General features: G+C 40.3%; 2 protein-coding genes across 4 annotated transcripts in view; both read right to left on the reverse strand.

The window, feature by feature from the left end:
- Window positions 1-22696, reverse strand: part of LOC133214904 (cytochrome b5 reductase 4) — a 44502-nt gene extending 21806 nt beyond the window's left edge. The window contains exons 1-10 of one of the 2 annotated variants that reach the window (XM_061358320.1): window positions 22558-22696; window positions 21165-21318; window positions 17981-18081; window positions 15844-15928; window positions 12175-12213; window positions 8715-8766; window positions 7013-7070; window positions 6817-6910; window positions 6229-6261; window positions 5512-5634 (exon numbers count right to left, since the gene is read on the reverse strand). In XM_061358320.1, coding sequence (XP_061214304.1) covers window positions 5512-5634; window positions 6229-6261; window positions 6817-6910; window positions 7013-7070; window positions 8715-8766; window positions 12175-12213; window positions 15844-15928; window positions 17981-18081; window positions 21165-21318; window positions 22558-22632 — 814 coding nt within the window. In that variant the 5' untranslated portion in view covers window positions 22633-22696. The remainder of the gene's footprint in view (window positions 1-5511; window positions 5635-6228; window positions 6262-6816; window positions 6911-7012; window positions 7071-8714; window positions 8767-12174; window positions 12214-15843; window positions 15929-17980; window positions 18082-21164; window positions 21319-22557) is intronic. The other variant, XM_061358321.1, reaches the window with a different exon arrangement.
- A 928-nt stretch (window positions 22697-23624) lies between these two features.
- RIPPLY2 (ripply transcriptional repressor 2) lies at window positions 23625-26382 on the reverse strand. 2 transcript variants are annotated; one of them, XM_061358430.1, is made up of 3 exons: window positions 25765-26382; window positions 25583-25647; window positions 23625-23911 (listed from the first exon to the last, which is right to left on the reverse strand). In XM_061358430.1, exons 1-3 carry the CDS (start codon window positions 26083-26085, stop codon window positions 23752-23754), a joined length of 546 nt encoding a protein of 181 aa, XP_061214414.1. In that variant the 5' UTR covers window positions 26086-26382; the 3' UTR covers window positions 23625-23751. The 2 variants fall into 2 exon arrangements, with proteins under 2 accessions (XP_061214414.1, XP_061214415.1); XM_061358431.1 differs by having other exon boundaries at window positions 25801-26370.
- Window positions 26383-26748: the final 366 nt, after the last annotated feature.

Here is a 26748-nt window from a genome sequence, read left to right on the forward strand (position 1 = left end):
TCTGTTCTTCAATAAGCACAGGATCACAGCCTCCCAATTCAACCACAACAGAAAGAAAACAATTTTAAACAGAGGAAAGCTTTCAAATAAGCATTTATTCACAAAATGCTTAAAGGTTAAGAGTTTAAGCAAAGTGTTCCAGGTCAGCCATGCTTCTAACTGGCTTTATTTCCAAGGGTATAAATAAACTCTGCTAGATAGTCAACTGTCTAAATACGTATACTTATGCATTGAAACATACATGCAGGTTACTAAATCTTAGCTGCATATGCAAGTTGTGCATGGGCTAAATTAGAATCAAATTCATGCACCACTATTGCCACAGTAGGTAGCCATGGCATTTTTCTGCATACACTTGCTTTCTTAAATTATTCAAATACCTACTAGAGAGTTATCTCCTAGAAATATGTACAGAGACATGATGTGAAGCCTCTGACATGGAACAGATCTTTACTGTTTTCTCACATCTTTTACCTAGCATCCTATAAACTGCTTATTTTGAATGAGCAAACATTCAAAAGAATGCCTACAGCGCTGAAAAATTTCAGGCAACAAGTTCATTTCATACCAATCTTCACCTTGAATTAAAGCAAAACAGCAGCTGTCCCGATATATACAAGTACAAAAATATGCTAGAATTGCTGTCAATTCAACAAACTCAAGACTTTTTTGAAAGAATTTGTGAGGTTGGTCATATAGGTCACAATACTGAACAGCTAATACTTTTCCAGATGTTTGGGAGTAGAGAGAGAAATTAAACCAATTTATCACCTGATTCACCATTTCCCAACAATTTTCTGACCTTTCCAACCTGACAAATTCCCACATGTAACAAGCTAACCTTTACCTCCCCCTTTTTCTTTTTGCCATATAGAACTTTCATGCCAATCCATCTGATTTTTGAGAACAGACACCTTTCCAGGTCTAAGCAAACTCCTAATTTAAGTTATCCTCTTCACTATATTAACTAAAATTAGTTCATTATCAGTGGCCCCAATAAAATCTGGAGCTACAAGCACAACAACTGGCAATGAACAAAAGCCTTTCAATAAGAGAACACCAGCCTCTTGTAGCAAGCTGAAGAAGAACAGTTGCTTTCAGGAACCCATGAAGCCAAGTTAATTGTCAGATGCTAGAGACATACAAATATACAAAATACAAAGCAAAAGCCACTGTTCCCGCAATTCTGGAGAATGATGCAAGTGCCCAGCAGCAAATCCTGATTCTCAAAGTACAGAAAGTAATTAGTGAGGAGGTTAGGTTTGACCAAACTTTTTGCAGACATGAAGTGTATCACAGCTCCTGATCTCTTCTCAGAGCAATCACTGCTACCAAAACCTTGCTATGTAAACCCAATGCAATCACAGGCTAGTCACCCTCTAAACTGAATTTCCTCCTCTGCTAGAATCAAGAGATACATCACTTTGATACACAGAATAGTTTGAGTTGGAAGGGACCTTCAAAGGTCATCTAGTTCAACCCCCCTGCAATGAGATACTTTCTGGAGAATATCATCCTTTTGCCTACTGGGTTCTTCTCCAGGTACATGCAATGTTTTCCTATTCAGAGCAACAAGTCTTTTGAAGGGACATCAGGTGCAGATTTGTACTCAGCAATGAAGTTTGATTTAAATGGTCAGTGGTGAAAGTCTCGATTATAATTTGGCAGAATACATTTCTTTCCACAAAACCAACTAGCACATTCATACACACACAAAATCAAAAGATCGGTTTTACCAACCAAAGGTGAACAACGCTGAAATTCAAGTTTGGGGGGTTTTGGTGGTTGGTTTGAGTTGTTGTTTTTTTTCTTTTCCAGTTGCTGTCTTTTGAAACAACCTTTGATAAAATGCAGATCTATGTAACAGTATTACTGTGCTTGCCTGTAACCTCCAAGACTTCGTTGCAATTCCACCTTGACACAGAAGCATGATATGTAGTGCTGATCACAATCTATCCCCTCATGAGTGAGCTTCCATACCTTATTTCCCAGAAAAGGCACCTACAAGAAAATCATGCCTTAATACCTAGGAGAAAAACTGTACTATATCATTGCACTGTGGGTTTTGTTTGTTTGGTGTTTGTTTAAACGAGAAAGTTCTACCTTCCCCTTTTAATACTGCATTGAAATTTCACAGGATGCTGACTAAGACCATTAGCTTTTGTTTATGCTTCCTAATGAACAGTTTCATAATAGCTATCTAAGAGTAACGTCACCAACTTCCCTACACTGACAATCTAATTATATTGAATTGTGCTTTCAATTAAATACTGTTGGGTATAAATAATTACTAAGCACTTAATCTAACTAAGCACTTAATCCTTCTTAAGGAGCAGAAACAATATTGAATATTCTTCTGAACCTACTGAGAGATTCTAAGACACTGTGTAATTCCTGAAACTACATCAATATTTGTTTTAAAATTCCCCTCAACTTTGAAGAATTTCCATGATTCTGTTCCTTCCTCTCAGTTAACTAACAGATACCTGGCCAAAATGTTAGTCTAAACTCAGCAGGAATTTGAGAGTCCCTAGGCAATTTAAGCTGGGAAAGTGATACTCCCAGATGAAGGGGGAAAAGGGGTTATGCTAATCGATTCTTCATAGCAAGTAGTTATCACAGGCTTCCAGTATCACCTCTGCATTGCACCACTGCCTCTGAAGAAGAGCTTCACCTCTTTTTTTGTAGAATTTAGAGCTGGCCACTGGCAAAATAAAAGTATAGGCACTTGGGAGGGTTGTGGTGATCACCCCCTCACATCACAAATCACAAATTCATTCATGAATGCTGTCATGTGAACAAGTAATAACATAAAATCAAGTAAAGTATTCAAGTGTCGGTCTTGCCTGATTTTCAGCTCTTCTGCCTGTGCTTTAAATAAAATGTAAATGTTTGAAATTATCAATAAAAAAGAAAATATTATAGAAAAAGCACAAGATAAGAAAAACCCAAGGAATTAAACACCAGTGCTCCCATAAGCACTTGCTATTCATAGCCTTAGAATAATCCTGCCACAAAACTGGAAGTGTGGAAATATTCTGAATAAAATTATTACTTCTATTAGAAAGTATCAGTAACTTTCCAAAAGAACTACAAATACACAAAACCTGAACAAAATAAATAAAATCAGACATAAGATAACACTACTTTTGAATCTGTTCCCAGATTTTCAGCAGCGGAAATTATCAGTTACAGTGTCTTAAAACAAGACTCTCACATTCATCAGAAAGAAAAGGCAATGCTGAGAGTAAGCAGTGGAAGATATATAAATCCAAGTGAAAAAAAGAACAGAATATTTAACACAAGGCATCTGTGCTACCCTATATGTAGTGCTGCATAGAAATACTAGATATTAAGCTATTTTATAGCTTTAACTAGCCAGTTTACGTCTTGGAAGCAAAGCAGCTCTCAAAAGGAACTACTTCAACACTGGTACTGCTTCTGCTGCTCACACTCAAATCCCAATATATCTTATGCCAGCTGTTCCACCTGCGCTTTCCAGCCATGATAAAATTACTTACCAGGCTGGAAGTCTTGATTATATAATTTCCAGCATAAAGTAATTTTGCTTCAGAAAAAGCAGTTTTGCATACAAAAATAAACACATACCCAATAAAGATAGGGATATTATCTACAGTTGCTAATTGTTATTTCTGTACTCATACAGTGCAAGGTGCGAGTTTCTTCACCTGTAACATTATTTTGCATCCACAGAAGTGGAAGCAAAATTAAAAATGGAGTAAAAGGCAGTGCAATTCTTAGCAGAAACAGAAAGTGGCTACTTTAGACTAAACTGAGTGAACAGAAGCTTCCAACTTGTAGATTTCATGGCAGAGTTGAAAGCACAGCATTAGAATAAAGGACAGATATCTAGGCCTGAACACTCTTGCTCTATAAACCTCCTGGCATGCTCCATTTTAAAATTCAAAATTAAAAAACCTGCAGAATAAAAGTTTCTGGAATACGGATTAAAAAGCCATAGATACCAGTATATTTGTTAGACTCGTTACCTTTGTAATCGGGGAACTGAAGAAACCTAGGCTCAGCAAGCCTTTTAATTTCAGTTTTCTGGAGGTTCAATTTAAACTGATCTGAACTCATCAGTGATCATAATAAAGTTATTCAACACCTATAACACTTCTCTAAATAACAAGGCAAACGCTATTTTAGAGACTGACTTCTCAGAAAAAAAAAAAGCCAGAACGATCATCTAGGAAGCACTGGTTCTAATGCTCAATTTGGATTTTTGATAACTGCATCAAATCATCCTTGCCCTCTTCATATCCAAAGGATCCATAAAGCCACTATATTCTACAGCTCTTGTTCTTTCTTATTTTCTCATTTTGTATTTCTTAATCATAAAAAATGGCAAGGAGGGACAAAATGAGCAACTGACAGTGGACAACGTATTATTCCAGGTTGTATCCCCTTAAATACAGAGGATTATACTGAAAAAAACTGATTTTAAAGTGTACGACTCAACAGTTTCTAAAACTGTCAGGAGAAAAATTACATTCTACATAAGATAAAGGGAGCGAAAGAGAGATGCTTTTATGCAGTTGGGCTTCCTTTTTGTACCACAGTAACGTCTCAACTTTAAAAGGTTTAAGTAGCACAACTGAGAACCAGTAAGAGGTGTACAACATGGTGAACAACATTTAATTAGCTCTTACAAGTGTACAGCCTTGCTTTCACACATAAGGCAGACTAACATCAGTCAATTTTTGAGCACTGCCAGACAGAAGGTCAAGGAGGCTCCTGAGAAACTGGACAGCTGCAGTAATACAAGCATGCTCCTGATGTTATGTAACGTAATTGTGCAGAAATTTCAAATATAGCTATAAAAAAAAGCAGCACACTGATCAGGGTAATACATTTTGGTGCTGCATCAAGTTCACACTATTCTGTTACCACGACTGAACTCATACAACAGCTACTGCTTCTTGCAGACACATCAGCTTATTCAAGGCTGGCTTTGATACCTACACATGGCTTGAAGTCCTTAAGGATAATAATCACATCTCAAGTTACAAAGATGCAGTGTGCTGGAACAACATTACTATAGATGCAGTAAAGCTGAAAGTGGAGGTTTTTTATTCCTTCATTAGTTACTCCTATAGTGCACGGACTTGTGTCAGTCATTATCTCCTCAGGGTCTACTGAAGTTTTCATATGGACAGAAAGGATATTAAGCACACAGGTAGCACAAGACAGAACAATGCTCAAGCAGTCTTCACCTTCCTCTATTAGGTTCTTCCAACCTTTCTGCAAGCCAGGGAAACTTCCAGTTCCATTGTGAGACAAAACAAGACAGCAAAGCAAAGACAAACACCTCTAAGCTGAACCCTTTCAGGGAGAATTCCTGACCAACTTTCAATGAGACCACACAACAATGCTGAAAGAAATGAACGTATGACTACAGAATAAGAAAATCCTGGGAGACAACAAACATGACTAACAAGCTCAAAAAAGTGTTACAACAGCTGGTAACGTGCGCATGAAACTGCTTACCTCTGTCCGTACGTTTCATGAATGTATTATGATTCTCCAAGGGCTGTCCCAGAATTTTCCAATGAACAGTATCCTTTTTCTTTAAGATAATCTCTACTTTCCCAACTTTTTCAGCAATATTTACTAAAAATTAAAAGTTTCATATTGTTACTTTTAATTACACTTTGTACAAAAAAAATTTTACTCCTCCATTATAATTACATTTTAGAATTATTTCTCAAGACGCACGGAATTAACCTGTTACATTAAGATAGCTGGAAGTATATTTGGTATCTCTCTATAATGCTTTACAGTGCATTTAAAACAACAAGCACTAACTTACGTATAATTAATGTATCTTATTTAAAATAAATACATTGTGAAAAGCTTCACAGCCCATGAGGTCAAAAAGAAGGCTCATGAATTCAGAGTCCTCGTTTACTTAAAATGGGTAAATACCACTGTTTACTAGTACCTTTCTTCTCAAGGCCATTTCAGTAATTAAATGGTAGAAAATCCCAGTCTAAGCAAAGAAAGGTTTAAAAATACACAACAGACCCAACTTCAATTATTTTAACATTTAGTCATACTCAGAGGGATCAAAGCACCATCAATGTATTACTTTCACAGGTCCAAATGCCACAATTAAAATAAATAAATAAATTAAAAAAAATAAATTGAAGTTCCACATTCTGATATTAGAATTGATACACAAGGGCTGTAAGAGATGGCACTTACCAGCCATGTCTTCTTGAACAGCATGATTCAAATCTGAAATTAAGAGAAACAAACTCCATGTTAAGCGAAAACAAAATTACATTCTAGTTGTCAAATACGCACACAGTTTAAGGCTAGGAGTACTGAATGAACTAATCACCTAGAACTCTATGCATCTTTATCTGGCCCTTAAATTTCACTTGTTACTTCTGCAGGCCTAATACATAACATTAACAAAGGCATTTTTCCCCCCTATTACTTTTAACACTGACTCATGTAAAGCTACCAATCTGCATTTATCTACATCATTCCACCTGCCCTTTCAAATAAGGGCATCTTAATAACTATCAAAAATACACTTGAAGAAAAAGTCTAGACAAACATCAATTTCTTACCACACTGTAAAAATTCAGTAGACACTAAACAAATGAAGATGTTAATTGATAAACAATGTAATTCATTTACATCAAGGTACTTTAAATTAATTATCTCAAATGAAAGAGAAGGAAAATATTAAATGTTATCTGTAATAAACATATGGTCTAATGAGAGTTTAATAAAGCAGAATGAAAATGTAGTACTTTCAAGTTGCAAAATTACCATACCTACCAACTTCCAAAAGATATGAGTAGTCATCCACGATAATCTCTCCCCTTAATCGTTTTTCTTCACAGTCAAGTATCACCAATTCTGCATTTATACCCTTTCATAGACAAGGAAAAAAACATTTGAATAAAGTTCTCTCGGAATTCAAGCTGGATCACAAATGGATCTTGTAATTCTCCCTTTCATAAAATACACTTACCTTCTGCTTAGTATATATGGCAATGGTGATCAAACTATCTGTTTGGAACCAGTCATAACTGTAAAACAAGAAATACAGTAAAGAGAAGAATATATAGTTTCTTTGGGTATACCAAAGTATATTTTACTAGCAGTTTTCAAGAAGAGCTTTCATGAATTTACAAGCCAAATACATTATTTACTATTTTTTGAATAGGTAAGTCCAGAGCTTATGATTTTGAAAATACTGTTAAGATAACAAAAGAGTCTAATTACACATCTTGATCGTTAGCACACTGTAGCTAAAATTATATGGTGTTTTATATAAAAAAGCACCTGGATCCTCTTTGCAGTATAGGAACCTTACTAACATGATGATGATAATCTTCACTGCAGACAGAATTATTATACAGCCAGGGTGGCTTCCAAGAATTATAGATTGCATTCACATACCACAAAACCACAGTTCCTTTCATCTCCGCAAATCAAGATTTTGCATTCCTATCTTCCCAAGCTGCCCAAACCTTGCAATAAATCCAGGGAAAGGTATGAAACCAAAAGCCTCCAAATGATAATTGGAGGAGTTCATATGGACTTATACTTGCCAAGAAGTAACTTACCCACCTAACCCAGAAAAGCTATTCCTTTCTCTACCCATTTTCATGGGTACCATATGTCTGACAATCTCATGCCTGGCTCTCCACCACAGACATCTATAGTTCTCACTTAGCTTCTACATAGGCTGCAAGCCCCATCAGTGAAAGTCAATTCTATCCCCACAACAAAGTTAATCCCTTGCACCTACATTGCTACCACCTTCTCTTCTCCCCAGTGTCCTAGCCACTTCCATCTACTGTTTGTGCTCCTGGACCAGAAAACAAAACAAAATAAACCAAAAAAAAAAAAAAAAAAAAAAGAAATGCAAAAGAGAATGCCCCTCCCAGTAGGCACTCCTGACAGCCAACACATTCTAGGCTGCACACATCACACACCAGAAAATGCTAGACACACACAAAGAAAGGCAGCAAGGTTTGGGGATCACTTCAGAAGGCAAGCCACATTTCCAGTTGTTCACAAGCCACGATATTTTGTATGACTGCATGCAGCTAGCCCACAAATTACACATTCACAGGACATTTCTGTGCAAAGTGAGAAAATAAACCCTGATGACTCAAGGTATCATGGAGCAAAACAATACCTCAGTGACAACAGCAGGGATACCACAGTGGGGTTTTAGTGCCTGTTTTGCTTTGCATATTGTAGAAACTTGAATACAGCTATCATATCTTAATATACTTCAGCTTGAAACTGAGTACTTTTCCAATGCATACCAACTCATACATTAATGGACAGATCAACTAAAGTCAAAGAAGTAAGCAGGCAAGTTGGAATGATTTTCTAGGAGCTTCCTCAAGAAGCAAGGCTGAAAAGCCTACAAATATAGACCATATGTTTGTTTACGATAGGAGGCACCGCAAGCATTAGAAACCAAGACAGCAATCAAAGAACCTTGCATCATCATCTGCCTATACATTCAACATGACCTTGGCACGTTGTTTAAGCCTGAACCTCACCTTTCCTACCTGAAATAGGCTGCTAATGATATACACTCATTTAGCTGAAACACCAAGAGCTAACCACGGAAGAAGCTGCCTGCATTTTCTAAGAACCACACAGAACTACTAAATAGAACGTTTGACAGACAAAAAAGAAAAAAAGTTTACCTTGGAGTTAAATCTTTAGAAGCACCCAGTACTTTCTTCTCAGGAAGCATACCTAGAGTGAGGAGAGAGTCACTAAGGTATTTACTGTGATGCTTGCTTAATAGAAATCAGAATCAGAGATACTTTGGGGTTTATAAACTGAATGTTCTAAATACCCCTCCACAATATTTAGTGGCTTCATTTCCTCAGGCAGCCAGATGCATCCATATACTTTTTAAATTTTATTTTTATTCAGCACTTTCTTTTGGAGAGTAAGCTCCTAGAACATGAAGTTCTACTTCAGAAAATGTATTCCGTATATGGCAGAACCTCTGTATACAACCCTTCCAGTACATGTAGCTTGGTCCCAGTTTCATCTGTTACTAGTTTGTGCTTTCACACTTTGTGATAATGAAGCATGGAAGAAGAGTTATTGGAATGAACGTCCTTTAACAGAAGTATTTGTTTATACAATTCAGATGAACAAATTCAACTTGGGGTATCTGGTCTAACTTAATTCACAAGGTCAATTTCACATCAGCCAGTTAAGCAAAGCTATTAGCCTTAATCTACTTTGCACTTCTCTAGGAATTTTCACAGAATTCAGTTTCTCACTTTAATAATTAAACAACATGAAACAATTTGAAAAAACTTTGGGGGAGGCAACACTTGGTCAGTCTTTGAAAATATCAGCTACACTAATCTCTGGCCTAACAGAAATTTAATGTATTTGGCAAAAACTTGAGCAGAGATGACAAACAAAACTGATGAAGAATTGCAGTTGCTTTTAAAACAAAATACTTATATAGGATCACGATGGAGAAAGCTGCACAGACAGAAATATAGTATGATTTGTAACACCACATGAACAGCAGGAGTTTTCCTGGACAATGGTTCAGTAGATGTCTCTGATAACAGTTGGTAAATTCTAGATTCAAGGCCATTCAAATTAAACCTTGCAAACCTGAAATGGCTATGCATCAAATAATTAACATATGAATTTTCAGTTACCTAGATTATCTTCTAAATGCCAGTAAATTTTGTAGTTTGACTACAAGCTTAAACACAGTAATTGAGTGGCTCCACCATGTGGAAAGTAGATAAACAGAAAGCCACTCAGGTCTAATCCAATCTGTCAAAACGATTTGATCATCCAGATGGGGGAATTAACCCAAAGCAGTTAACGCTTGCTGGAATTACTTATTCTTTGATCCTTAATTACCTCTAAAGCATACACCATCTGCAGCTTCCAAGGAAGCTAAATGGCACAGCAGTCAGATCATTACAAAAGAAAACCAATTACCTAACAAAAAAGCCTTCTCAAAGGCTAAGCTCTCCTTGAGGACAGCTGGAGAGAGACTTTTTACAAGAGCCTGTAGGGATAGGACAAAGGAAAATGGCCTTAAAATAAAAGAGGGTAGATTTAGAGCAGATATTAGGAAAAAAAATCTCCACTGTGAGGGTGGTGAGGTGCTGGCACAGGTTCCCCAGAACAGCTGGGGCTGTCCCATCCCTGGCAGTGTTCAAGGCCAGGTTAGACGGGGCCTGGGGCAATCTGGTCTAGTAGAAGATGTCCCTGCCCACAGTAGGGGGTTGGAATTAGGTGATCATTAAGGTCCCTTCCAACCCAAACCATTCTGATTCTATGACATATATCATTTGCTTAGGTTGGCCTCCATGGGTAAGAGGAATTCATGGTCATACATGCTCCTTTTTGATTTTGCAGATCAACAGAAATATGTGAACAGCCACAATAAAATAGAGCTTTCTGGCAAACCAAGTTATTTACGAATTATTCTACAATGCTGTATGATGCTATGTGAAAACAAGAAGTCACATTGCAATAAAAAGACAATATTTCTATGATTCAGGTAATCAATAAAGCAATTAAGTTCTCTACCGGTCATGGTGGTCACAAGTAAAGCAAAGCTGGTGGTGAAGCCAAAGGCTAACAGCAGACATGAAATGAAAGAGCTTAAGATGACCAGGATGAACAGCAGAATTACAGCTCTGCATCTCATGAGAGCAAACTTCACCTAATCCTGGGAACTGCTTCACAGAATCCCATGGGAGAGCGAGCCTAGTGATACATTTCTCAAATTATCTTCATAGCCACATTTGAGAGAGCTGGGCTTGATATGTGGGTTAAAATCTGGATAGAAAATCAGTAGGACTGTCAGCCACAAAAGGTTTGATCAGCAGTCCAAAATCCAACTGCTGGCTAGTTACAGAACTAGTCCCTAAGAACAGGGAATGCCAACAGTGTTTCACAGCGTCATTAGGAACCTGAAGGGCACACACAATGTCCCACTATCAGGAAGTAAGCGAGCAATAACAAATCATAAAAAGCAGTCAAAACACAAACGGTTACGGCTGCCATTCAAAGGGATGTAGACCAACTGAAGAAAGAGGCTGACAAAAGTTCCATGAAGCTCAGAAGCAACACAGAATTTTGCACCAGGGGAAGGAAAATAAATCTGATGCAACAAAACAAGCAGGAGGCCTGTCTAGGCAGAAAGGAGCTTTGCAGAAAATCTTCCAATAACTTGGCAGACAAGCCAAACTTGGGCACATAACTGCATCTTTGTTGTGATGAAGGCCAACTTTATCCTGGACAATAGTACAGCCATCAGTTCAAGGGAAGTAATTCTTCCTCTCTGTTCAGCATTTGTGAAGCCAGTCTGGAGTACTGTGTCCAGTTTTGGCTCCCCGGTGCAGGGCAGACATTGATATACCAGAACAAGTCCAGAGAAAGGCCACCAAAATGGTCAGCAGCTCGAGCAGCATAACATATGAAAGGACAGTGAGGGAAATGTGGGTGTTTAGGCTGCAGAAGAAAAGGCTAAGGAGGAAATCCAAATGTAGTCGTCACCTAGCTAAAGAGAAGGAGGTGGGAGAGAAGGAATTATAGAGAAGACAGCCAGATGCTTCTCAAGAGAGGGACAAGAGGCAATAGACAAGCTGCAGTGAAAAACTGGCGGAAGGGTGAAAAACCAAAATACCGTACCTTGTCTCCTCACCTCTTCCCATAAGGGTGAGATTGCTCATGAGCAGTATCATATACCATCTAGCTTTGAGCAGGAGACCAGACAGAACAAGCTACAGATGTTCCTTCCAACCTGAACTATTTTATCTTGACCCTGCTACTCCAGCCCTATGGCCATCTATCTTTTCTGATACAGAGGATTTCTACAGCACATAGTAATTTGTGACCTAACTTGTCTTACTCAAGCAGAAAGCTCATCCATCTCATACCTCCCTTATCTATACTGCTCTAGAGCAGCCTTTTAAATACTTTTAAACACTGAATTCACAATACCTGATTAGGATTCTGCCTTCTGTAATTTCCACAGATCACTAAAGCCTTAACATCAGATTCAAACATAATGACAGAGAGAAGCCTGGACAAACACTGCTCATTCAAAAATATTTAACTAAAGTTTCAGATTCACTCATTGCCTCACTCCAGGTGAATACTTACCATTAAGCTGTTTCTTCTCTTCAGACACAGAAGTAATTTCTACAAACATTAAGAAAAAACAAGCACCACAGTAAGAAGTTGCACCACAGTACTCGCACACGTCATGCTAAAGACATAAGACAAGTAAGAATCCACAACTAAATCTTCCAAAACATTAACAGGTTGACCAGGATGCTTCATATGTCAAGAAGTTTCAAATAAATGCAGCACTGGTTGACATTCCAAGATTATATATAATTAAATAGCATGTTAAACATGCCAGAAGTTGCACAGCACTAAAGGGCAGGAAAAGCAAGAACTCCAGCACTTCAAAACAAACACCACAAGATTATCTTTTGCAAGTACAAAATTCACAGCTAAAAAAATCACTAGATCTGTCAGACCTTCAATGACACTTGCGTGGTGACAACACTTAGTTGAAACTGAATCTGACCAACTCAGTGTTTGGAAATCGAAACCAAATCCTTGGCAGACACCCAAGGGGGAAAAAAATAACGTTTCTGTAAGCTCCTTCTGTCAAATTAGTTTATTTGACAAGTTACTATGTGAATTTTTCATTAAATCCACAGTATACACTATTCCAAACACACAACAACAATCAGGAAAAAAAAAGCCCTAAAACCCAAAAAAACCCAAAACATCAAAACAATAACTAGATAAATAAAAAAAAAACAACCAAGCAGGTGAATAAAACATTGTATCACGTCATAGATAAAGTGCTCAACTCGAGTGGAAAGGCACTGCACCCCTCAGCCACATATCCTTCTGCTCACAGCAAATTGGTGGGGAAACTAAGCTCTTTGGATGCGCTCAGGCCCCTTTCTGCCTTTTCTACATTGCACATCTCAATGTCCCAATATAAAGGTGAATTTTATATTCTCTTTTATTGGAGCCAGGTTTGGGGAAGTGGGAGAAACAGCAGTGTGTTCCTTCTGCTCCCTTTTATGAAAATCAGAATGTGAATTTTTCTCCCCTGCTCTTCTGAACCCCTTTCAGTGCTCTGCATCACAGCAGCCTGTGTCAGAGGAAAAATGCCGCTGCAAGAGTAGTGAAGGAAAGGCTCCTGGAACAAAACACCATGCATACAATAGTGCAAAATTATTTCAGAGCTGCCCAAGAATTGTGTTCATCAAAGGCTTTCATGTTGTGCCACAACAAAAAACACTCAAGATAAAATGGGACAGTTCACCCAAATGCCTGTGTATTCTTATTCTAGAGTACATCACTTCAAGCTTTCTGCCAGGACAGGCAAGTCATTTACAAAAATCTCATTTCTGATGAAAGGTAATTTTGTGTGTTCATTGAAAAGTCTGCTCTCACATCACTACATTTTAACAAACTGCACCAAAATTGGCATTGCAATTTTAAGGACAGTTTGAGGCATTTCCAAGACACAGCCCTACCTCTCTTCTTTGGATGACACCATAGCTCTCAGTCTAACCTTACTGGATTAAGAACACTACATGCATTCCAACTCCCAAGTTACGTTACCACTGAAGTAACACAGGGACATGTACTAATGTGTCTGATAAACATTAGCAGGATTAAAAAATACCAGACAACAAACTAATGTCCTTACTAGTGTTTAGAGCTGAGCACCCTGAAGTGAAAGCAAGCAGTTTAATGCTTTACAGTTTTGTTCAGGGAAGACATTGAAAACATCTCTTACATGCCTGAGGACTGCTCTGGTTACTGCACTGGTCTTCTTAGGAAGAATAAACACTACGTGTTTCAATGCACAGATCCACCATGACACTTCGGGGAAGTGAAGGGACACTTCAGAATTTCCTATTAGCCATTACCATACCATTAAGCAGCATTCCCAATATACAAGTTGACAAAACATCACTTATAACCAGCATTTTTAAAAGACTCTTCTTTCCTAAAGAAATAACAAACGAGAGTATGCAAGGACAACAGCTTCCTTATACAGTTTGATGACCAAATAATTGTACCATCTTTCAAAGATACACCAGAACACAGGAAGAAAAACTAAGTCAAACCACGAATCTTCCAGAAATGCCCCAACAAACCTATATATGCCCTACCTGCACTGTATTGAGACTGTACCAAACAGCAAGTACCAATGCTTGCCTAATGCCAAAAACTCAGCTTCTGTCACAAAAAAACCCCACCACTGTAGTCCATAATTTGAAGTCCTGTCTTTCCTTGATATTTATGAGCCCACTTAATTCTACATTAAAAAACATGCACCTTACTTAGTATTATTCTGTTCTCAAATGCAAAATCTGGAAGGATGCAAGACTACAATTATTGCTGTCTGACAGTGAAGTTAGTTAATCATGCTTTTCACCTCAAAGTCAACTTTGAGAATTTTATAGTGAAGAATTTATCAAATCCAGTCTAATCCGGTTGATTCTTACTGAAATTACATTTTTTTTAAGCCTGAAATGGCTAAGAGACACATGCAACAGAACTGGTTTTATGGAGTTGGCAACTTTTATCCTGCAAACTTTGCTCCAGCAAAATAGATAGAAGAGTCCTACTGTGGAGGAAAGCCAAAAAAGTATGCATCAGAAAACGGACTGTCATAGCTGGCAGGAGCAAAGACATGTCTCAAGAATACCTTCTAGTTGCAAAAGTCAGGTTTACTTTTAAATTTCTAACTTAGCTGACAAAGTAGCAATAATTTATCTGTAACACCTCTACTCCATTAAGCAGTTACATTTTTGAGGTTTCTTCATACTTTGGTGCATTCACCCCAAAAGCTCCACACTGAAAATAGCTACCCAGCAACACAGAGATGTAAAATATTATTCTGCTTCATGTACAGGCCAAATTCAACCTGTTAGGCAATGTGATATAAGTGATAAGGAGGTATGCGGTGCACCTTGCCAGAAGCTTAAGAGCTACAAGAGATGATGAACTTGTGAACTAAAAGATGCCACTGAATTTGAGAAGAGCTGCAACTATTAATTTCTTCAGGTTTTCCCTGCAGTTGTGCTAAGGGTCAATACTCCGTAACAGAGTCTACTTCCTATCTATAAGAAATTTTTTGCTGTGGCCTACAAACTGAAACAAATACTGAAGATTAAACTCTCTGGAAACCCTCATAGGCATTTTAGACAATATACTAAATCTCTTGCTGTCCTGGCTCAGAGGAGTCTGTTGTATCAGCAATATCTTCTCCAACTAAATTCAAACTAAAGAACGAAATAAAGTATTCCAGAAAGGATAACTGTTCATAAAGCGTATTCAAATATCTCAATATATATGCAACTTGCCAGACACATGTCTGCCCCTGAAATCACTAGACTGACAATACTAACTTTATTTCAAGCTAAGAGAGGTATGACAGCTTGCCCACAGGGATCAGGAGAAATAGAGATGTGGGAGAAACCCCCCCAACAATTTATATATATATATATACATATATATATATATATGTGCACAGAACACATACACGTCTATTTTCTGATGACTAAAAACAAAAGAAAAAATGCAGCAGTCCATTACTTAAAGTCTTCATGCATAAACCAGATTCATCTTCAGGTACCTGCTGTAAAAAGACTGAGTATTTGCAACAGCCTTCATCTCTATGCCAGAATAGACTCTCCTTCTAAATATGATGACTTAGGATTCCTTGCAATTTCCAGATAATTTTTTAATACAGCATAGTAGACATTACTGCATTCTTAAAAACCTCACCTTTTGGGGCAGCAATAGGCTTGACAGCCATTCTCCCAACAAGACATTCCTTCAGCATCGATTCATAATTGACCCAGCGATGAACCTATAGTAACAAAATATGTTTTCATAAAATCTGTCATTGTTACTATGTGTTCTAAGCACTGAAATAGGAAAATAGAAAGATTAATTTTTTCACAGTGGCTGATGTAATTCATTTAGCAGTGGTTTGTGGTGTTTTTTTTTTTTAAAGATTCATTATTATGTTGCTTAGTACTTATTTTCACTTCTATTACAGATAACATGTAATTAAGTGAAACAAGTAGATAGTTTAATCATTTTATGTTTTGCAGTATCTCAATATCATAACCTTGAACTACAGAAAATATTTCAGAAAAGCACTCTTAAGATGTGTGCTATGCAATTAACAGAATAAAGACCTTGTCTTTACTACAAAGGTAATTAGATTTGTTTAGATGCACAGGAAGAGGTAAGGGAAAAGGGATGAAGGTAACAAACATGATTAACAGTAGTTTAGGCACACAAACATCGCCTACCAAGTTGGCGTACTTCCGTTTGTTTCTGTCTTACTATGATTGAATTATTTGGAAATCACCTATTTTAGAAAGTCAAGTAAAGTGAAGAAAAAGCAGCAGCTTTACAGACCAGAACTGAAGGACTTGCAGAGGAAATGGATGGCAGAAAAGACAATTCTGATAAGGCATTCAGGCCAACATCACGAGAAAAGGAAACAAAGTGCTGCATGAAAAAATTGAATGGATCTAGAGATTTTATAAATAAAAACATTAAACTGGACAAGCTAAAGAGATAAAAAAATCCCATCCACACACTATAGTTTCCTTACATAGAGATAACAGAGAAATGAAGGACTTTGAATTATACTTAATGTTTCCAGAAATTTGAGAAACACTAGCAACCTACCAAACCCTTAAAAGCATCCGTATCCGACAGACACAGAACACTAAAGCAGAGGGGGTAATAATAAACGCCTCCAGAACAGAAAAGATATTGGCCAGAAACAAAAAATGTGAACAGCACATTTTAAGTATCTAAACACTGCTTTCCACTCCGGATAAAAAAAAAAAATGTATCAAGTATGTATCTGAACTTAGTAACAACTTGATGGGCTTCCCCAAATGTGCCTGAGGCGAAGACTCCTGTTTGGGAGTGTATCATCCAATGATCCAGCTACAGAATTCCAGGCCACAACTTGATTCTACATCAACTTTAAGGAGAGAAACTCCAAATTTCTGGAAATCAGAGAATTATGCCCAAATCCAACACTGCATTTGCGAAAGGATTAACCAAAGATAAATTTAAAGCTAAAACATCATCACATCTTTATTTACATTCACTGTTAAAAACATTTTGCAAATAAGGGCATAACATACTGTAATACGCCAATTGTAAAGAGGCAACAGATTTCCTGTTCAAAACCAGAGGAGGTTTCTTTTCTGCCCTTTCCCAGTTTCTCAGATAAACCTTGTGAGCCAAGGAGACTCAAAGAATCTATTTCTAAAAAATATCAACTCAGTGAATCACCTTTTACAGCACCAGGTTTGCAAGCTATTTCTTACAGAAAACACATCCATTCTGCAGACCCTTTCTTTTCCAAGTCTTTAAAAAACACTTAGAGAAGCGAAGGAGCCCAACTGACACCTTATGATTTCTTCACTGTCAGATAATAGCAGCCCCAGCATTTTTATTCAGTAGTACTTGACTCCCTGATAATGCAGGGGGTAAATTAATGGGTAAAAGAATACTACAAGCATTTTTTCAAGAAATTAAACTTCTGAGAAGAAAATGCCTCTCAAACAACAGCATCAGTTGTTGTAGTGACTTATTAAGAAGGTGGTATCTCAGGTTATTGCTACTTTATTGTTATCTCTCCTAAAAAATAATAAAATGGTCAAATTGAAGCAGCATTTCAACAACAAAGTGACATCTTGATTACTGTCTTCTAGTATGCTTCTTTCAGTAAAGAAGTGCCATTCTGAGCAAGAACTCACTGCCTTTTCTTAGACGTGAAAAAGTTCAAATCACCATTTCCACTGGAATGTCCTAAAATTAATCAGAAAACATGAATTTTTTCAAAATACCTTGCAATGAGCAAGTGTCATTTGCTGCCAGTTCTCACCTGGTCAAAGAGATCTGTACCATCAGTTCCTGCCGCTTTCATTAGTTCATCCTCACCACCAGGATGATATTCCATATATGGTGTGACATTATATACAAATCCTGAAGAAAATGAAATATAGAAACACGTAAGCAGCATTTCCACAAGCTCTACAACCACTCCTATCTCTAAAACCAGTGAAAAGTTAATGTATATTAAACAGTGTAATGGCAAATAGTAAACAGCTGCAACAAACAGTATGACTTCACAAAACACAATGGTATAGAGAACAAGACAGATGTTCCTACATGGAGATGCCAATCCTACAATGCCATGCCACTTTGTCCCAGTGAACATATGAAGAAACCTGCAGGGTTAAGGCTTTAACCTTGAAGGTGAATATGGTATATGCTAGCTAGGGGGTAGCTAGGACCAGAGACTGATTTAAACAAAGACATAAAGTTAAGCCTGTTAGTGCACAGAACTGTTTTCACTCTCCCTTCCAATTAAGTTACCCCTGAAGTGCTATCATAGTTGTTTTTGTACACTTTTGTATTCACCTATGGAATAAAATTCCTACAGGAATGAACTGTCCCCCATAAGGACAAACTGCTACCATCAGCAACAAAACTTCAATTCTTCAGATTCAGCAACATAAAAGAACTTAAGACAGTCTATGCTCATTAAAGGCTTGTAACTCTGGTACCAAATTTGACCCAGCAAAAGGGCTCAGAATTCTTTCTGCATGAGTCTCAGGATTTCCAGGAAGATAAAACAATGCCTCTTCACAGGTCTGAAATAATGAAATCTAATTATTGTTGCTATGCAACCAGAGTAATTAGAGCCTGGAGAATGCAGCTGTAAACAGATTTAACTGCAGACATGTTGGTGTTAACAGGACTATTGCACACCTAACTAGCATAATATTTAAAGACTTACACATTACCAAAATAGGAAGCTACCAGAAGTGGAACTGTGCCAGTGCTTTCATAAGAAACTTTTAACACATTAAGAAGTGTACATTAATTACTTTGGAAGGAGAGGTAAGCATTCAGCACTGGGCTTGGGGAAGGCACACTTGGGAGAATCCTAGTTGGTAATAACAGCGATGCCAGACAACAAAGGAAAGATCTCTGCATGTTTTACTGAGCAGACCTTCTGATGGATGTATTCACTACGCCATCATGCGGGCAGCACTAATTACTGCACACACTAAAAAGTAACAACATTGTTAACGACTTCCTGACTGTTAGTCAGTTAATCAATTTACAATCAAACTTGCACGAGCAAAAGAAATCTCATTTATATACCCTTCACACTTTAACTGCCCTGACATCCCACTTACATATATAAAACTGTGTCCTATATGACAGCACTATTTGGTGATCATCATACCAGGGTTTTGAACGAAGTTAGCTCTTCTTTTACTTCACCTCTCATCAATTTCTGTCCTAATAGATACACAGTCTAAGTACCATTGCAAAGACTTCATTTAGCTTTTCCACAATGGTGTTATATTGCTACCTGCCCATATATCAGGTCTACAGATAATCTACCAGGATTCTCAGTTATGCTTTTTCTTTTCATTAGTCTGTCAGCAAAGAAAAAGCAGAGATGGAAAAATCTAAAGACAGATAACAACAGCAGCATGATGGAGTTCTTGTAAAACCACTATCAGAGATGCAGTCAAGGGGAAATAAGAGATTAAAACCAAAACAGAAAAGTTTTTAAGCAATGATTTTGTATTCAGTAGATGTCCCTTTTGGAGTGAAAAAAATGAACAGACCTCCACAGTAAATAAGCTCTCCTCTTTTAACTATAGTTTTGCTAGCAAGTGCAAGAGCACACAAAGCATTAACAATCCTATTATTTTGTTCAAAAGCCAGTACTGAATGACATTTTACCCTTGCTCTCTTATTCCTTTTAATGTAAAAAATTCCTACAGTCACCCTCATAGAGATACTGAACTTCCTTTTGCTGGAGTTCAGAGATGACATTATGACAAATACCAATTGCTGTTCCTTACCAGAACAAAGTTACAATTAACGAACCACTCCTCCTACAGAAATATCACATCAGCTACTCAAGTGTTAATAATCTACCTTTGTAGAAGTGTTGTTATAACATATATAAGGTGATATTGATGTATTTTAGCCTCTAAACCAATTAACAGGAGAGGAAGTATTTCATTCCTTTCTGCAAGACAACTAGGTACTTCATTTTCAGCACTGAAAATACCTAGCTATAGCTATTGCTCCAAAGTTTTGAGCTGAAATTTCATGAAAATAGCACATAAACAGAATGGCTTATTTGCCACAGATGTTTGATCGCTAGATAAAGATTATGATTGTTCCATGTTACAACTCTCATTTGCCCTACTCAGTTTTATGGAGATTTATACAGGCTTGCACATTTTTTTCCCAAAGACCATTCCACAGGTCTAAGCAATATTTTTAGTATTTTTATCTAGATGCCTTAAAGCAATCACTAAAAACAGTCAGCTATTAAGGATAATAAACTGATAAGTGTCAGCATTTTCAATGCCTTATTTTTGCTAAGCCCTTGTTATTTGAGGCATTACCTTGTATCTTGTATTTTCTTATTTTCATATGCATATTTGGGGCCTATAAGGATGCTGGGGAGGGACTCTTCACTAGGTACTGTAGTGACAGGGCAAGGGGTAATGGGTTACAACTTGAAACAGGGGAAGTTCAGGTTATATACAGGGAAGTTATTTACTGTAAGGGTGGTGAGGTACTGGAATAGGTTGCCCAAGGAAGTTGTGAATGATCCATCCCTGGTGGTATTCAAGGCCAGGTTGGACAGAGCCTTGGGTGACATGGTTTAGCGTGAGGTATTCCTGCCCATGGCAGGGGGGTTGGAACTTCATGATCTTAAGGTCCTTTCCAATCCTAACTATTGTGTGATTCTATGATTCCATATATAAAACAAGCATAAAATATGCTCATTTGGAAGACTTCTTAAGAAAGGCTTGAAAGCAAGAAAATCTTTGGGGCACGAAATCTCTTAACTTGATCGAAGCCCTGTTCAATTATGCCAAAATTACACCCTGCTCAGGCACAGAAGGTGCATAGTTTGTTTCGAGGAGTGGTTTTCGTTGGTTTTTGTTGCTCCTTTTTTTTTTTTTACGTATAGAAGAGAAAACTTAGGCAAAAAACACGGAAGGAACATCACAGCAACCAACCTCTTATACATATCCAGCAGTCTTCTTTTTTGTTGTGCTTAGCAAGCTCATCTTCAGTCACTTCAATTAGTCTCCCTTTTAAACCAGTCATGTCTTTCCCACTTTTAGTTAGTCGAATCCAATCCATAAGACTCCTTCCTGGCTTTAAAGGTACCTGAAAAATAACAAACATACAAACACTGTTAAACTCTAAAGGAAAAAAGAGCCATTCAAAACACTTTTCTAAACTCCCTAGGATGACTCAAACAAAACAAGAAATAACACAACCTGCATTCTTGACTGATATTTGGGAGCCCTGCTCAGCAGTAAGGGTGCTTAAGGAAGCATCCTATCTGGTAACCCAGACAAGGGAATTATTGAATATGAACAAACATTTAGACGACTCTTCACAAAGCAAAATGCAGATACCAAGTCCTCCCGTGGTGCTAAAAAGCTTTTACCAGCATCACTTGAGATACAGCCCGGAAACTTACCAGCAACAAAGAAGAGAGATTTGAAAATCATGGCCAAGTAGGGCAAGGTAGGAAAGTTCACCTTCACAGCATTCATAAAGACTTTCTGCAAGCCCTATAGCAAATGGAAATCTCACCCAGAAAAAGGTGGGACCAAACTCTTCCAGCCTACCAGGGATGCAATAGCCATGGTGTGCCCAGAAAGACAGAGCAAGATCTTCAGAGTGTCTAGCACCTTCCTTTTCAACACCACCACAGAGCGGGAACCCCTTTGATTCGAGCTCTTTAACAGCACGGAACAGGGTTAGAGAATTGTGGTCTTACAAAACCGCAGCAAAACCAGAAGCAAGAAAACTAAAGAGCACATAGACCCACATCACTTGATGGTACTTTAGTCAGAGTTTGCTTTCCAAACCTCACATCTACAGACACCAAGAGCCCCCCAAACCACCCCGTCTTCAGAGTAAGCTGAAAGTCTCCATATCCGCACAGGAGGAACTGAAGACGGGCTGAGAAGACAGAGCAGGAAGCATTATCACCACCACCTTCGAAAACGAGAAGTACGAAGCATTTTTCGGCGAAGCAGCCCAGCCCAGGGGCTCTGCCACAGCCGCTAGGTTCCCTCAGCAGCTGCTGGAGTAGGAGACCTCTGGAGGAACGCAGCCAGCCGCAACCCCGCCCTAGCCGGAACCGGGAGTCGACCGGCAAGCCCCAGCAGCTCCGCCGAGAGGGAAGCTCAGCCGAGGCAGCCGGCAGAAACGCAGCGGGCAAAACACCGGCCTCACCGGGCCCTCCAACCCCCACCAAAGCGTCGGTCACCGCAGCCCCACGGCCCGGGCAAGAAGCAGCGGTACAGGGCTCTGCGCCGCGGTGCCGGGGAAGGCCCCAGCGCCGGCTGCGATTGACTCCTAGCCCCGCGACGGCGGCCGAGCTGCACCTACCTTAGCGCGGCCGCCTGCTGCCGCCCGCTGTTGGGAGCTGGGCGCAGGGAAAGCCTGCGGCGGCACATTCAACATGCTGCCGGCCGAGCTGCGGCCTGCGCCCCGGAGGGCAGGGGGGCGGGATGAGCGCTCCAGCGCAGGGCGCAGGCGCGGGATGGGCGGGGCGCGGGCCTGGGCGGGGTTGAGGCGCGCTAGTGGCTTTGGGGGCGGAGAGTCTTCTCGCTGCCGGGGTCTGGGCTGATAGGATGAGATCGCCTGGCATTGATCATTCCTCGCTGCCACCGCGGGGCCTGGGGGTTGCCACCGCAGGACGGGGCGGTGCAGGTGCGAGGAGAGGGGTCTGCGTATCTCGTACACCTCCTTGTCTCCCCTGGGGAGTTCGTCGTGCGTCGCACTCAAGTCGGTTTAATGTCCAGGCCCCCCAGATACGACGGGGCAAGCTTTGCAGGGATGGTGTTGGCACGCCGAGCCAGCCCTGCCTGCAGCAGCACACACACGGGCAGCTTCAAGTACATGTGCTGGCAGTGGAATAGAAGTTTTGGCTTTTTTGTTGCTTCAGTTACCATAGCCAAGCTCAATCAAAACAGCTCACACTAGACATTTCTTGATCTCTGCTTTACAGACTAAAGCAGAGATCAGTACAGTTTCACACTGTATTTCCATATAACAATATAGCTCGTGTACATGACAGCACGAGTAACTTAAAGAAGGGGGTTGCCTTAAAAGCAAAAACTAGAGTAGCAGTTGCACCCTTCTCTCCAACCAGGAAAGAGATATTTCTCTTTTCCATGTTTGAAACTCCATTGTAACAGCATGACTGATTAAGAGTACTTAATCCAATGATTCCTTGACATGCTTCCACAGGGAGCCTACTAAATCACTATGAAAATGCTCAGTGTCCTCAGACTTTGAGGAAGTCACATAACCTTTGAGCCCCTTAAAGCACGGCTTCCTTCTGTGCTTCTACAATTGATGTCTACAAAATATAGGACCTCAGATAAAAATACTAATCAACACCTTCCCTACCTAAAACATAACAGGAATAGAACAAAGAAAAAAGTTTCAGATAAAATTACAAGACATTTCAGTTTTATTAAGAATAACTTACAAATAAATTATCTTTAAAAATACTATAATACATTTTTATATTAGGTTTAAATTAAGTCTTAGAAGTTCTGTTGGCCTTTCCTGAAGTCAGCAATCTGATGCTGTTCTTGAATCTTGCTCCTGTTCATCATCTTCACTATCTGAGTCTTCATAAAAAGAAATTGTAGCTTGAACTGGAAAGTTTTTCAGAAGTGCTTCGGCTTCCTGATATAAGTAATCGTAGCACCTTGATTTGGGCCAAAATAGTCTGAAACAAGAACACAGTATGTTTGCTTGTTGTTATTGCATATTCTACTTGGAGGCTGACAGACAACAAAGTGAAATTCTGTTAAGCATCCTACAGAGTTTTTCCTTCACATGCTAAACTGCTTTCTACATTTAAATAGAAATTCCCCAGATTCTGTATTTTTGTCTGAAGAGATAAAGATGCACTTAAAGTGTTGTTTCCACAGCAAATCTGCTGTAAACCCCAAGATCCACTGCATCTGAAACTTCCCACTCCAGTGTTACCTGGGGATCTGATCCAAGCAGTACTGCCCTCGCTGGAACTATTCCTAGGGAATATAACAGGTGTCAAAATAGGTCCCCAGTATATTTGGATTAAATTAGGAGCTTTGTTACTGAAGGTCTCAACCCAGGTGCTTACAGTGGTGTGAGACAAATCTCAAAGTGAAAGGAATGATGAAGGTCTAGGAGGATCACCCCTCTTTTCAAGAAGAATCATTCTGTGAACCAACAGACTCCTCATGGAAGATGCCCCTCAGGTCTAGATTTTTTAATATCATCTGTGTTGTATCCAGAAATTAACATAAAATTGCTGATAATACCATGATTACCAAGGGCTATCAGCTCAACCTTTAATGTATTGCAATTAATGTACTCCACAGTTCCAGTTCCTTTTCAATTAGCATTGCTATTTTGATGCTCTTTTGCTTACAGTTTGGAAATAGCTGAAAGAAACAGACAAGTCCCAAGTGCTAAGAGACCCGCACATGGCTACATAATAAAATGCTGACTACATGTTGCTTATGATACAATGTTTATGTTAAGAAAAAGAACTAGACAGTTTTATAGCAATTACAAAAAGTGCTTTCTAGGCTACTGTTTAACAGAACGTAGCTTCGAGACACAAGGTAACTGACACTTGCTTTATATCATGGCTCCATTCCCTGTGTTCCCTTCAGCATTTACTCATCCCCAAGCCCCAGAGCAGTCACAGTGAAGTCAAGGTCTGTGCCTCAGTATTTAAAGGATCAGAGCCTAGATTTGGGAGAAAGCTGCATCTTGCCTGGAATAAATATTTCTGCAATTACTTTCAGCACCTTGCAACACCTACTGGTACTTCTGAATACAGAATTGACAGTTCAGATATTGCTACTACCTTCCTCATTATAGCTGTAATTACATGAATATCTCATGAGTGCTGGCTTAGTCAGTCCATATCCTATCATCCTGCCACTCTTTCCCATACCTGCACCTGCTTCCTTGCACCGGCAGGATTGCACAGCAAACTACCCCACCTAGGTTTTTTAGTTCTGAGCACAGGAATGAGTAGCAAGGTGCTTCAGCCAAGTGTGCCACCGCACATCAAAACAAACCCTAAAACCAAACATAACTGTGCAACATGTCTAAGTCACACCGCAGCAGCATGCCTGCATCTTAAATTGCTGGTAAACCCACAAGCGCTGACAGTGATTCACTCAAAGGCCTGTCAATCCGTGAGCACTTGGATGGCTAAATCACTCCGAACAATCTCTACATAAATGCATGGGTGGGAACAAAAGGGGCGGGGAGCCGCTCGATCAGCCCAGTAACACACTCCCGATTAAGGAACTCTCCCCTCTTTCCCCGCAGCGCCGTACAGCGGGCCCCGGTGCTGCCCCGCAAGAACCCGCGGCAGGTCAGGACATCCACTTACCTGACGGGATGCGTGTACTGCGCCAGCTTTCGGGAGGCTTCCGCCAGCCCGCAGAGGCGGTGTGGCTGCCGGGGAGAGAGCAGAGATCAGCCCACCGGCACAGCACGGCACCAGCCCTCGGGGGGCCCCGCCAGAACTCCATAAACGCTTCTACCGGACCCCCCCCCTCGTGCCCCACTCACCGCGGCGGAATCGGTGTCGGTACCGCTCCGTCTTACCGCCTCGCCCGGCGCGGCCACCCAAGGCCTCCAGAAAGGCGTAGAGCTGCGGGACAAGGGTAGGATCGTTAGGGCTGAGCTAGTCCGCGCCCTGCAGAGGGCCGAGGCTGCAAGAGGCGAGCATCCCTGTGGGGACAGCGCTGCTGGGGATGGGCAGATACAGGCGCACCCCGTCCCGCAGCCAGCGCCCATCCTCTGCCCGTGCATGGCTGCTCGCCTGGCCCTGTTCGCTCCTGGCCTGGAGGGTTTTATAGCCGGCGGCGGAGCCCACCTCCCCCAGCTCATTTGCCAGCGCCATCCACAAAAAGGCTCCGCTCGAAGGCGCCGCTGTGTAAACACGGGGCGCGGGCACGTGCATGCTCCAAATGGCCCGGGGGGGAGTGTAGGGAGGGAGGGAGGGGGGTTTCGCAAGTCGGTGTTAATCGCACTTGAGCAGACACATGGCTGATGCTCGCGGGAGTGGCGAGCCCCTGTGGGAACAGAGCGGGAGGAGAGCAGCACGGGGGAAGGGTCCGGTTCGCTCTCCCGCCCCGTTGTTCAGTGTCAAGCAGCCGCCGGCACGGCCTTTTGTCTTTAAAACCCTGTTTATATACCGCCCCGAGCGGCGAAGCAACGCTTGTGGGGAGGAAGGGAGGGAGTGAGGGCGGAACGGAGAACCAGCGGCTCCGCGCCTCCGGGCACCGCGGCCCGCGAGGGTGCTGGTACCGGTACCGCCGCTGCTCCTCGCGTCCGAGCCGGCGGGAGCCGTGGGAACGGGAGCGCTTCCCGAGGCGCCCACGCGGGGTCCGCTGGCACGGACAGAAGAGTCTCACCCTGGAGGGTGGAGAAAATGATGCTTAACACCGCGTCACCCCCCAACACACACCGTGACATGCTCCCCCTACGATACCATTGCTTTCTTAGTGTGCGCCCACGTACACTGGGTCAGGTTTGGTGTTTGTTTTTTGA

This window comes from Neopsephotus bourkii, unplaced genomic scaffold (genome assembly GCF_033783945.1).
Source record: "Neopsephotus bourkii isolate Nb327-2 ecotype Australia unplaced genomic scaffold, CSIRO-AGI_Nbou_v1 NB_941, whole genome shotgun sequence".
Taxonomy (NCBI): domain Eukaryota; kingdom Metazoa; phylum Chordata; class Aves; order Psittaciformes; family Psittacidae; genus Neopsephotus; species Neopsephotus bourkii.